The sequence below is a fragment of the Tenebrio molitor genome, chromosome 4, assembly GCF_963966145.1.
Source record: "Tenebrio molitor chromosome 4, icTenMoli1.1, whole genome shotgun sequence".
NCBI classification, from domain to species: domain Eukaryota; kingdom Metazoa; phylum Arthropoda; class Insecta; order Coleoptera; family Tenebrionidae; genus Tenebrio; species Tenebrio molitor.
In genome coordinates, this window is record NC_091049.1 from 22799976 (window position 1) to 22814365 (window position 14390).

Below are 14390 nucleotides of genomic sequence, written 5' to 3' on the forward strand. Positions count from 1 at the left end.
TTAAGATTAGTTTTATCCTCGGTCACTCTCAATTGAGTTATTGAACACACTTACTAATTTCAATTATGAAATTTTAGCTTTGCACTCTTTATTCGACAATAATTTAAAATCAAAGCAAACTGAGAAGGAAAAGCTGTTTGAGGACTTGACATTAACAGATATTTTTGTTGCGGTGGTACGCACAATTGATTTACTCTTTTTACAGTTAGGTACTTTAAAATTAAAGTGTTCACACTTTACTTTAGTTTAGTATAAAAAAAAAAGTTTACATGTAGTATTTTTTTGATAAATGTTTTTATTTTTATTCGCTAATAAATAATCATGATCATAATAGGGAAAATACAACCTATCGAATTGTCGTATTTTACGGGGCTCCAACCAATCAGGCATTTGGCTTCGCCTTGTGCCTGAAACCTAGTTTTCACGCTGTAAAATACACACACAGTTGAACTGAAATACACACTGTGAATATACAGGGTGGAAACTTTAACTGGAATAAAATTCATAACTTGGAAATAGGCAATTTTTGTAAAAAATTCCGAAACAGATCGATTTTTGTTTTTCCTTGTCCATATTTTGACGCATATGGTTTTTGCATATCTGCTCCCGGAAGTGCGCAAACACCCCCAACTTTTTTTTTTCAAATAGAAGAGCATATCAAGTGACACCTCGTTTGAAAGACCACTTCGCAAGGAATACAACGCACTATTTGTTTCCTAGATATTTTCAAAGCCTACGTACTAAAAAATAAAGACTAACTTTATAAGTTTAACATTATTTAATGCAAAAAAATCTTCAAAAAGGCCACCGTTTGTTTGTTGGCAAATTGCAAATCGATAGTAACCTGCATCCCTTACGTTTTGTAACATTTCCGGTGTGATTTGCCTAACTTCATGCCTAAAATCGAAGAATATTGAGGACCTTAAGCAACGTATTAGGCATGAACCATAAAATTAGCCAAATCACACCAGAAATGTTACAAAACCTAAGGGATGCATGTTACTATCGATTTGTAATTTGCCAAGAGAGAAACGGTGCCCATTTTGAACATCTGTTGCATTAAATAGTGTTGAACTTATAGAATTGGTTTTTATTTTTTAGCACGTAGGCTTTGAAAATATTAAAGAAACAAATAGTGCGTTGTATTTCTTACAAATTGGCCTTTCAAACGAGGTGTCACTTGATATACCCTTACGTTTGAAAAAAAAAGTTGGGGGTGGTTGCGCACTTCCGGGAGCAGATATGCAAAAACCATATGCGTCAAAATGTGGGCAAGGAAAAATAAAAATTGATCTGTTTCGGTATCTTTTACAAAAATCGCCTATTTCCAAGTTATGAATTTTATTCCAGTTAAAGTTTCCACCCTGTATTGCAAACGGCTAATGTCTAATAATCTTTCACTGCATTGTTTGAGAATCGCTCATTTAGCTTTAGTGCACTGTCACTTAGAAGATGTAATTACGAGTATAAAATGGGGCAGTTCCAGTTATAGCAAATTTAAATTATAAGGATGATTGTCAGGAATACTTTTAAAAACTGAACATTTTAAACTTTCCTAGTTTATTCATTTAGGAATGACATGAATCTAAACTCAACCGCAAAATTAACCGGACATTTGATTTTTGTCCCGCCAATTTGCGAAAACGGTCTGTATATTGATTTCATATACAGGGTGATTTACGAGAAATAATGAGCCCGACGGAATAGAAAATGCAACCCACAATACATTGCAACAAAAAGCCGGACATCGAAGTGGTAAATGTCCGGGTTTTTCTCCTGATGAATTGCAGGTTGCATTTTCTATTCCGTCGGGCTCATTATTCCTCGTAAATCATCCTGTACAGTGTGGAAATTACTTATGGAATAAATTCAATAATTTCAAAACTAATGACATTTGTCGAAAACGCTGAAACAGGTCGATTTTTATTTCTTTTATTTTTTTTATTTCTTGTAATACTTATTTTAAGTTACTTCACTTGCTCATGACGTCATCCATTTTTGAGCTATGACGTCATCACCAATTTTTTTAAATGACAACCCCCACTTTTTTCTTCTCTTTCTGATAGACCTGCGTACTACCTAAACTATGAATTAAAAAATTTGGTAACTTGCATAACAATTTTTTTGAGAAAATGACAAATTTTACTTCAAAACTTTAATTTAATTTTTAATGTATTTTTTTTTTTTTCTATGTGGTTATTTAAAATCGAGGATGTACTTCAATAGACCAATCAATTTAGAAGATTTACGACACAGAATTTGCGCTGAAACGGAACAAATTAGCCCTAACATTATTGAGCGCGGTGTACAATGTTTAAACTCCTGTGTGAGTGTTAAATAGTTGGCGGGGGGCAATTTTAACATTTGCGTTACATTTTAAGAAGGTCTATCAGAAAGAGGACAAAAAAGTGGGGGTTGTCATTTAAAAAAATTGGTGATGAACTGATGACGTAATAGCTCAAAAATGGATAACGTCATGAACAAGTGAAGCAACTTAAAATAAGCACTATGAGAAATAAAAATTGACCTGTTTCAGCATTTTCGACAAATGTCATTAGTTTTGAAATTACTGAATTTATTCCATAAGTAGTTTCCACACTGTAGATACACATACGTAAATAACGAGGAGTAGTTTTTGTACCAATGATTTAAGTGGCTTTAAATTGGCAAGGTTTTACTTGTTTTACAAAGCCCTCCAATTCGTTTTGACAGCTGTTTCTGGTGTGTTTCTTTGGTTGTTCGAAACAAAGAATTGTTGTAAAGGCGTTTTATTGTGTAATGAATGAGTGCCGAAGAAGCCGCTCAAGCTGTTGCTCTACATAATGATGGACACAGCATCCGATATATCGCTAACTTGCTTGGCATCCCTAGAAGCACGGTATCTGATGCGATACAAAGATTCAGGGAGACTGCTTCTTACGCAAGAAGACCTGGACAAGGAAGACGACGAGCAACAAATGCAGTGGAAGACCAATTTCTTCGACTACAAAGTCTGCGAGAACGAACGCTTTCTGCAACAGCTTTGACTAGGAGACAGGCAGATATTCGTGGTACCGTGATTTCATCCGATACTGTATTAAGAAGGTTGAAGGAACACAATTTAACATCTCATCCACCTGCTACTGGCCCTAAGTTAAACGCAGACCATCGCAAGCAGCGGTTGGAATTCGCGAACACATGCCGACTGGGGTATGGACGAATGGCGCTGGGTTTTCTTTACGGATGAGTCGCGTTTCACGCGGTATTCACTTGATCGTCACCAAAGAGTGTTTAGACGACCGGGAGAATGCTATGCTCAATGTTGCTTTGCGTTTAGACGACCGGGAGAATGCTATGCTCAATGTTGCTTTGCGTCTAGAGTACCCTTTGGTGGTGGAGAAGTGATGATATAGAGGGGCATTTCTTTGGCAGATTGTACGGCTCTTGCAACGTTGCGGAGGGGTAGCATAAACGCTGACAGGTACATCCGTGAGTTTCTAAAATACCATGTGGTACCTTTTGCGCCATTTATAGGAGTAGATTTTCTCTTAATGCATGACAATGCGCGACCACACATAGCCCAGATCACGCGTCAGTATTTCCACGATGTTGGTATTCAGGTGCTACGGCGCCCATCCATGAGCCCTGACTTAAACCCCATTGAGCATCTATGGGACAACCTAGGCAGAAGCATTAGACAGAACTATGGCCAGTTCCATACAGTAGTTCAGCTGGAACAGGCGCTACTGCATGAATGGGAAATGATACCCCAGGATGAGATTGTGGTTTTGATAACAAGTATGCCACGACGACTAGAGCTGTCATTCAAGCTCGAGGACGAAATACTCGATATTGAGGCTTTTTCTTTCGCAGTTTTCTTAATATTCCTTTCCCTCGTTTTTTAATTTTTTAAACAAAGATTCTTTGTGTTTAGTATGGAATCAAATTCTAATTTATTTTGTACAAAATGTTTATAATTAAACATTATTAATTGCAATTTTTTTTTTTTAATTTTTGTTATCGATATTTTTCTGAAAAACCTAGTGTTCGGTTAATTTTGCGTTTGAGTGTATTATAAATAATTCTACGTACGTCATACATTAAATTAAATCCTGATCATGATTATAATACTCATAGTAAGGATGCCTCTTACGAGATGTATCAACTAAAATTGAATTAAATATAGTACGTTGCTAGACAGAACATTTTATTCATATGAGTTTCTTCAGTGTCAGCGGTATCAGTCGATGACTGCATTTATTGTTTGTAATTGCAATGCCCTCAACTCAGCTTTATTTTTATTTATGTTTGTACTATTGGGACAAAATACCTTGGTCATCACTCTTCTGCCACTTCAAAAAAAAAATGTAAACCAAGCATTAACGTCAAGTCAACGTTGATGACAATTTCAAATTATTGACTTTTCTCTTGTCAAAAATATGGCACCTTCAACCGTTCAAAAATTTATAATCGTCTCCCTTGCTTCTGAGGGATTGTCTATGAGCCAAATTGCCTTGTAGAAACCTTTTCAATTTTTCCCCTTGGAATTTCTCATTCAGTGATCTAATTTTCGGTATTTAATATTTTACTTGCTTTACAACTTTATGTCAGTCAACTGACTTTGACGACCAAAGTAATTTGTCCCCAATAGTACCTACTGTTGTTTGTATATTTTTTAATCAAGATTGCTCTTATTACTGATATTGTTCCTAAAATTAGACTTATCGTTGTTACTGTTGCTGTTGCTATGGAGAATCCTATAATAAAAAAATAGAATTTAATTTCATAAACCCTGCAAAAAAAAAATAATGTGGAAATGTGGAAATTTTTAGCAGGAGTTTAATAGTTATTTACATTATAGTACGGTAGAGGTGTTTTACAGCGCGAATACTAGGTACGAATACGAGGCGAAGGCGAGTACCTGATTAGTTGGAGCGTTGTAAAATACCTACCGTACGACATTTGTATTAGACTTTTGATATTTTGAATATTGTAATCACAATCCATGGAATTGTATCGGATTAACAAAAACAAATTGCTCGCACACAATATGTTATACTCGTAGCTGAGAAATATATTTTGGGCAGCTATAAAAGACACCGTTTAAGCAATGTTAGTGATAATTTCTAAGTTACAAACAAACTAACAAATAATAAATATAATTAAAAGAAACAACATTTGCACTAATTTATGAAGCAGAAATGGTGGGCAATGTTCGACTGAAGAACGAAATAATAATGGCCCGCTTCTGCCAGTGGCTGCTGTTCAATTACCACCATCCAATGTAATCAGTCGGACACAAGAACAAAAAAGTTCAGTGTTTGTTACTATCATTTTATACAATGCAAATAGGTAAGATAACTGGCATGATTGGTCCGAAACGTAAATCTTAAAAATACATTCCACAATAATCACAATATTAAGTAATAATAACCGATAATAAGTTGATGGCGATCTAGGAGAAAAAAAGTCATTAATTTCATCCTCTAGGATTATTTTTGCAAAAAACAAAGTGAAAAAACTTGTAACTTGCGATGTTAACGCGCTTGCAGCTTCGCCGCTCGCGCTGTTAAACCCATCGCTCGTTAAACATTCATTTAGCCCGCTTGTATAATAAATAAGTATTAAAGCATTAAACATGGAGATTGAGAGTATGTTAAGTTAACGTGTCCAAAAAACCCAAGCCGTGTTTAAAGAAATTTGCTCTTATGTCGTCAATATTATCAAAATGTACTTTAAATTACTAATATGAAATTATTATTATTATTGATTACACTCCACACGAGTGTGTTAACTCAATTCAGAGTTGTTTTTTACAGTTGTTTGACTTCGTAGGTGTTGCTGAAATTTTAATGCAGATTAAGTGTAGCTTTCCCTGGAATTAATTTACTCCGATTCCTTTATTTACAGTCCTATGTCATGAAGCTTAATGTACCTTTGATTTTTAAGTGCAAGACACAATTCATAAAAAGGGTTTTCATTATCTTCTAGATCCCTTATATGATAATACTCATTGTGTGGCTGGGAAAGGTTATAAACCTTGAAATTTAAAAATATGTTGCGATAAGACAGTGAAAAACCGAATCATTGAACCTAATTATCGAGAAAATGTGATAGCGATCTGGCGGAACCGATCTCCATGATTATTATTGCAAATAAAAAAACTTGTGCTAAAGAAAGATCAATTAGGACCACGTTGTACTTTTTTTTGTTTTCATTCAAGTTCTACCAGAGACGAGTGTCTCTGCAATTAACTCAAAATTCAAAAGGTGGCAAAAAAAAGTGCTGCCCGAAATTTCGATTCCGCGACTGCATTTTATGATCATGGAAAAAATCAGATTCAACACGCATGAGCAAATGTGCATTTAATCACTTGTCATTTTGGGGCCCTCGTCTACGGCTCGGACGCCCAACTTCTGTCCTCGTGATTAAATGCACTACTTTGCTCACTTGTATTGAAAATAGCTATTAAATTTAGATTATTTTAGCACTTCAATTAAATATTTTGGCAATACAGGGTGTATCAGAATTCCACCGACAAACTTTCAAGGCTAATTCTATGATAAAAAATAAACATAAACCTTCCCAGTTTATTAATTTACAAATAATCCTGCTGTATAAACTAAATTAAATGCTGATTATATTACTCTTCCTCTTCCTCTTCCTCTTCCTACGGTTCTCCTTTACAACATCTATCAAGTAAACTTGTCTGACGGATTTGGTTGATGATATTTTGTAGTTGAAATGGCTCTGACTCTTCAACTTGAATTTGAACTTGAATATTTGTATTTGTGGTATATTTATTATATATCATGAACAAGATTGCTGCTATTACTATCAATATTCCTAAAATTCCGCTGACATTTATTGTTACTGTTACAAACGACGTGGAGTCTCCTATAATAAAAACATATAATTCAATTTGATTGACGCTGCAAAAAGAAAATACACATTTTTCTACTCCTATTGGATAATACTGTAATTATTGAAGTGTTTTTCATTGGATAAGAGGATTCATTACCCACGGCCCGTTGAATAATAATTTCAAAACTCATTGCAAGTATCATACCAGTTAGTTTATGAAGTCCAATCGCACATTTTAATGCAATGTTATCAAATAACGGGTGTTTTTTTAAATTTGGGGTCGAAGTAGGCGTTGAACTGTCGATTGTGAACGCACTATACAGGTTACGGATCACGGATCAGCTGTTTAAATCTTAGGCTTTTACACGAGTGGTGCGATCTCAATCGACTCTCCAACGCCTACTTCGACGCCAAATTTAAAAAAAAAAAACACCCTTTATAATATACTATTAAGTATGTATGGTTAAATATGTCCGAAATTTGGAAATTGTTAGCAAGAGTTTAATGTATATTTTATTCACTTGGAATTGTATTGGATTAATAAAAAACAAACTGTTCGCACATAATGAGTTGAGAAACATACAGGTGTTTAAAAAATGCCCCACTAAATTTGTGGACGGTGTTCAGAAGCATTTGGTAGGTGAGGGAAAACTATTTAAAAAATTATTAGCCTAGAAGTTTTGTGTAAGGATCTTTAAGGGTTGTTAGTTGTAATTATTATGACTAAATAACACCCAAAATGCAACTAAAATATGCAGAACAGAAGGTTGATTAATTATCGAAAATTACGCAAACATTTTTTAAAGGTGGGTACTGGCAGTTGCCAAATTTACCATAAAAGAAACCTTCATCCACGTGCAAATTTAACACCAAGAATTTTTTAAATACTTTTCCCTCACTTACCAAATGCCTCTGAACACTGTACCATAGTTTTAATGCGGCATTTTTTAAACACCCTGTATACTATTGGGCAGCTGTAAAAGTCACTGTTTGAGTAATAGTAATTGCAATTTTTAAGTTACAAACTAACAATTAATAAATATAATTAAAAGAAACAACTAATGGTCGGCTATGTAGCCAAAATTGTAGGTAATGTTCGATTTAAGATTTAAAAAAAATGAGACTCTTATTCATTCTGATGATATGATAACTTACCTCCAGTAGGATCCTTATGGCATAAATTACATGCCCATCTGCAGTCCTTTTGGGATAATTCGCTTGCTGCAACAAGATACGAAAAATATATCGTAGCCGCCCCTATCTAAGTAATTGTTGATCCCACGATACAATTTTTACTACCGAGTAGTTTTCAGTAGTGTATGCAACATAAAGCAAAAGATAAAAATACACACTTACTGTTATCGTATGAGTCAGTATAACCCCAGATGCACTTGCAATTTGGATCTTCGCATGATTCTACATTTACACTGTTCTGGTCCATTAGGCGTTCCATTCTATATTCGTGGTTCAAAACGTGACATAAATAATTGTGTTCTTCTGCTTCGGATGCATTTACCCTGTGGGCTGAATATAGAATTATTAGAAGTGAAAAATGTATCTACGGTTAAATTTATGTCTTCAGTTTTTTAATAAAAGAAATATATTAATAAGACTTAAAAACAAGAGGAATTAATACAGGCACTACAGCTCAACAAAAATAGCTTGGCACATGGCTGATGGATGCGTAGTACTGAAATCCCTCCCACTACCGGAGCACACTTGTTTGTTGTGTCTGGAGATGTATAAACTGGCGAAAAATTATAAACAGAATAAAACGCTTCAAGCTTCAAGTGGCAGATTTGCTTCAATGAGTGTACAACCCTTGCCACTTCCTTGTCTTACAGACATTCTCTCGTCTACTCTTCTGCGCATCTCACATGCCAAGCTGTTTTTGTCAAGCTCTACTAACAACTGAACATGTTTTCCCTTCATATCGTTTTTTTTTTCATTTATATAAAGTATCAGTTTTCCATGTATTTAAAAAACATATTTACCTATATCTTTTGCAGGACATTCGTGTAAATCTATTCCCCAGTAGCCGAGAGTACTATCGTCTGTTGTTGTTTTGTCAAAACTCAAATTTTCTATACCAGTTTCTATATCAAGTTGATAAACTTGCCACGGGTATAAAAAATTTGAGCCACGTGTGGAATTATAAATTTGGTTCAGTTCTGGAATTGTCAAAACACATTTTTCACATAACGATAGGTACAACAAGAAACAAGCGTTTTCAGTATGGGGGAGTTTTAGTGTTGCATGATTTCCATCTGTAACTCTGTCTGACATCAGGAAGTGATCTAAAAAGCAATGACATTAACTTAACGCTGTATCACAACTGCTCAAACCGCTGTACATATTTATATTTGAGTACTCACAGTCGTGTATTTTCCAAAAGATGTCATTCTCAGTATTAACAGTAATTTGTTGCGGATTAAGTGCATTCATTGATGTAATTGCTTTGTTATTTAACAAGTAATATACGTCGTTATTCGTTAAATAAATGGAAATATGATTCCATCCTTTTTTTAGTTCTTTGGAATAGGTGAAGTCGGGTTCCTGGCTCTTAGTGACAAATAGATGCACCTCCACTGGTGAATATAGTGAAAAGGACACTGAATTCTCGGAGATAAATGTCTTGGCATTTGTTGTCACTATTTCAAAATCTAAAATGATCATTAGAAGTAGGTACCTAGATGTAATAGTTTGGCTCTCTCAGCAACGCTTGTTTATAATAAAAATAAGGAATACACAGGGTGCAACAGAAAAAGTGCATTTATTTTAACTGGTAATAGTACTCATCAATTACAACATTTTTTCTAAATAAAATTTCTTGGAATTTACAAAATTGAATTACCATTTGCCCCCCGCCCCCCCTTAATTTTACGTGCCGTTCACGGTGAATGCAATTTTATAAATCAGGAATCACTTCACAGTGCATTTGATGAATAAAATGGTTTCACTTGCGTTTGTTTTTTTTTTTTACTGCTGTTTGTTTTGTTTCTTTATTAAATGGAGTTGATTAAAATCGTTCCATTGGCGGGTAAGCAAATCTTTAGTAACTAGATTAATTTTTAAAACCCTCCAGAATTTGTTAAAAAAAAAATTATTTAGAAAAGTTATTATATTAGATGAGTCCTATTACCAGTTGAAATAAATGCACTTTTTTTTGTTACACCCTGTACGTTTTGTGAAACGTATACAGGGTGTTTCTGAAATACGTGTGTTAATTTTAACCAGTGGAAGAACGCGCCAAATCATGGAACTTTTCTCTATAACATTTTTACTAAAAAGCAATACAAATTGATTTAAAACTTAGAATAAATTAACCATCAAAGTGTATCCCCGCCTATGGGTAAGGGCGAAAATTTTCTGTTGTGATAGAAACAGAGCTTTGTTAAAAAGTTCCATTGTTATAGAAAAAATAAATAATCAAAATTTAGATTATCATGGTTATAAAAAATAGAAACTAGTTAATCACACAAAACGACTCGTTTGGTAAAAATTGTCGGGCAAAAAATCTTGGAATACTTTTAAGAATTTTACAAAATGTTATAGAGAAAAGTTTCATAAATTGGCGAGTTCTTTCACTGGTTAAAATTAACACACGTATTTCAGAAACACCCTGTATAATAATATAATAATTTTGTATATAATGTGTTATATACACTTATAGTTGTTATCATTTTAATTTAATTTTAGTCATCTTAAGGTGTCATTAAAATTGCACAATACAATGATATACAGGGTGTCCCAGAGTTGCGAAAAAGCTCCATAACTTGTTTGTTATTAAAGATATCAACTTTTTCTTTTTTCTAGATGATAGCTACGCTTCTACTGCATATTCGGAAAATATTGCGGTATATATACAGAGTGTCCCAATATTATAAAAACCCTAAAGTTATGTTTTTTTAAATGGAAACTACCCAGTTTGATTTTATTTTGGACTCTATGCTAAATTATGAATCAAATTTATACATGTCGTTTTTACTTATCTGCCATCGTTTTTAATCAGTGGCGCTTTTTTACCAGAATTTCGAATTGCAGGGGTCCCTTCGAAAATTCGTACCTTCCAAATCGTTGCACATAAATTAAAATGATTGACGCTGTTTGATTTCTGAATGTTTGCTGCAGCTGCTGAGTGTTTACTCAATAACCTGCTTAGTCGCATATGCCTACTGCGATTTTTTAAACATAACGAATTAAAAATGTTAAAAACTCATTTTTTTCAAATGGCACGCCGTATTTATTATTGCACTGTTCGAAAGCTTTTTTGACAAGCTTTTGAACAATATAAGGTTTGTATAGTCGAATCTGAAAATCTAGGGTGCTATTCTGAAATCCCTAAATTTGGTGCAATTTTTCCGTTAAAAAGACAATACAAAAATCTAGTAGGCCTAGATAATCACACAATATGGTCACTCTATAAAGATGATCAACCAACAAAACAGTGTTTAACAATTACACATTTCATTATTTTAGTGATTTTTAGTGTTTTTAAGATAGCACCCTAGATTTTCACATTCGGCTATACAAACCCTATACAGTTGGAAAGCTTGTCAAAAAAGCTTTCGACCAGTGTAATAATAAATGCAGGGTGCCATTTGAAAAAAATGAGTTTTTGACATTTTTAGTTTGTTATATTTAAAAAATCGCAGTAGGCATAAAAAATAATAAAAAATACTCACCTTCCCATCGTTTATCCCTTACAGGTCCTGATAAAGAGTTACTTCCTTCTGCCAAAATCCAGTTGTCGTAACTCCAGTCTTCCCCAGTTAATAAACTTAATGACTTTGTTGAGTTCTCAATAAGTGGCGGAGATATAAACGTAGCTAATTTTACGTCTTGCGTAATGCACAAAACTTCGTTTTCTTTTCGCAGAGTAACAATATCGCTAAGCGAGTTTGCTGCTCCTATCAGTAATAAAAGATATAGTCCTGTCTTTTCCATGCTACATTAACAGAAACAATATTGTAATTCAAGACAATTTTTAAACTTATTTTAATATGTATATTCTAAATTTTCTGTTGTTAAGTACTTGTACGTAAACCAATTTAGAATGAGCTTTTAGTCGAATAATGTTAAAATTATGTTATACCCTTTCAATAACTACAATTACAGGTAATAATAAATACGAATAATTAATCAATTATAATATATAGCTCTCCGTTGCTATGAGAAATCTTTGGTGTTAAGAAAAAAATTCGATTTTACCATTTATAATTTCAGCAACGGGAATATTACCGCAATCTCTTTTTAAAAATTTAAAAATTCTGGGTTTAGGGAACACATTGGTAGTTGAAATTCAAAAAGGTATATTATTATACTCATGTAACATCGTAAGGAAGTTCCTTAACGTTGACACAGAACATAATAAAACACAACAAAGTCAAAATGTGGAGGCGAAACGCCGGTAATTATGCACTGCACTATTACTTGATAGTAATATCCGTAATAGTGTATGTACTCCGGCAAAATTGCCGTGCCGCCGGGAAATATTCATTATTTATTAAACAATATTAAATTTCGAAAAATTATTATTAGTGTGAGTTCATTATTCGACAAAGGAAATGTAAAAGTGCTGAAAGTGTACAGCATTGTTAATTTGTTAGTGTTTAATTTTTATTACAGGTGATGAGTTAGAGCGATCGATAACATATTGTAACATACCTCATCTAAAGTTTATCTTTTGAATAGACTAATATTAGGATTTTAAAGTTGAAATAAATTATTTAAACAATCCATAAAAAATATTGTTGCAAAGAAACGAACACACTTTGTAACCGTAAAAGTCTAAAGTTTGAAAAAAAAAATTAATATTCTGTAAACTGTACAAATTAACACTCAATTAAGCGATAAATAATGGAATCTCATTTTTTATATTTAATTGCCCCTACCAATCTAATCACTTATCAACCAGAAACATCAACAAACAACAAAAAAATTCGAGACAACCACAAAGTGGAAAACCAAACGTCAGACCAAAATAGATAAAGAGATGGCGATCTGGGAGAAATGAAGTCATTCACTTCATCTTTCACGATTAATTTTGCAAAAAAAGTAAAACAAAAACTTGTGAGAAAAAAAAAACTATGGTTGATCTGCTCCCGGAATTATCAATTATCCCTAACATTTGTAAGGGTATGTCAAGTAGCACCTACTTTGAATATTTTCAAATCCTACGTGCTTAAAAAATAGTTATTTATGCAACAAGTGGGTAAAGTAATACTTTTTTTTACGAGAAGAAAAATTTGCCGCTCGAGCGAAGCGAGTGCGCAAATTCGCCGAGTAAAAAAAAAGATACTTTACTAATGAGTTCCATAGAAAAATTTTTTGGCACCTGTAAGTTTAGATAACAATTTTTTCGACACTCAAAATTTGAAAATTTTCTCCCGTGTGAATCCGTGAACCTTTAAAACGCTCGTTTTACTCGCGTTTTAAATTGGCCCACTCATGCCAAAAAAATCCCAATTTACATACGAACTCGTTACAAAAACTACTAATTATGAATGAACAATTTTATAATTGCGTTAAAAAATGACACGTTACGGCACTTTTTTTAACGCAAAATGCGTGCAAAAGTGAACCGCTATGGCACTTTTTTTAACACTTCGTGACCCATTCAAAAATCACATATTTTATGAACGCAAACGAATAAAAAAACTTGCACTTTTTTTGACGGACGTTAAAAAAACAATTTTATAATTTGAACATACATCATAACTTTTTTTAAAAGCCTTGAATGCCTTTTGCCTTCTTGCTAAAAAATGCGTAAAGAGAACATCATCCGGATTTACCACTCATTAGTCAAAGTACCATAAGCAAGATTGAGGCACAATTCTCATATGCGCAACATCATCAAGATAGAGAAAATATATGAGAGGGACCGGACGTCAATATTTATTGGAGTGGACACTGTTTAACAAAAACTTTCCAATTTGCTGGTAAATCATAATGGCAATTAAATTACCATTCTTCATTCAGAGTGAAAAAGAAAATGAAAAATGAAAAAATTTGAAGTTATTTATGATTCTGGAACGGTTTGACGCTGAATAAAATGTACGAATTTTACTTAGCCGCCAACCTTTAGAAAAAAATTAGAGAACAACTGGGATTAAGAAAAGGGGAAATAGTATATTATACACCAAGGTGAAGAAGTTCATGATTATAGCCAGAGCGCCAAGATTAACCTTGGGAGAGAAATTCTACTTCTGGGGTCGGTTCGAGAGTCAATTATAAACCCTTCTGAGACTAGTAGTGGAAAAAATTGTTTTTCTTCTTACAATATTTCATGTCAAAATCGCCCGCTCTCACGATCGTAAATTTTTTGTAAAATCTTTTAATGTCATTCTGAAAGGTCAAAACTCTTCAACAGTTTTATTGCAATTTGGATATTTAGCTTGAGGCTATGAACTCAGTAAAATGTATTGTAAACAATTTACTACCAAAAGTGTTCGATTCTTATTATGATGGTCATTTTTGTCCAACGAGTTTTGGATAGACGCTTATGTCGAAATAATAAATCAAATTGTACCTATCTTTCAATCACA

The 14390-nt window shown here is 33.5% G+C and overlaps 2 protein-coding genes across 6 annotated transcripts in view; both read right to left on the reverse strand.

The window, feature by feature from the left end:
* LOC138129408 (uncharacterized) overlaps positions 1-14390 on the reverse strand; it is a 202861-nt gene that overhangs the window by 134557 nt on the left and 53914 nt on the right. The gene's annotated exons all lie outside the window — the stretch shown is intronic.
* LOC138129871 (uncharacterized) overlaps positions 1-14390 on the reverse strand; it is a 47473-nt gene that overhangs the window by 31925 nt on the left and 1158 nt on the right. For 3 of the 5 annotated variants that reach the window (XM_069046186.1, XM_069046185.1, XM_069046183.1), the window contains exons 2-3: positions 11529-11791; positions 9219-9506 (exon numbers count right to left, since the gene is read on the reverse strand). In XM_069046186.1, the coding sequence (XP_068902287.1) occupies positions 9219-9506; positions 11529-11791 (551 nt within the window). Of the gene's footprint in view, positions 1-6566; positions 6877-7998; positions 8065-8199; positions 8368-8837; positions 9141-9218; positions 9507-11528; positions 11792-12510; positions 12708-14390 lie in introns of those variants that run through there. The other 2 variants (XM_069046184.1, XM_069046187.1) reach the window with 2 other exon arrangements.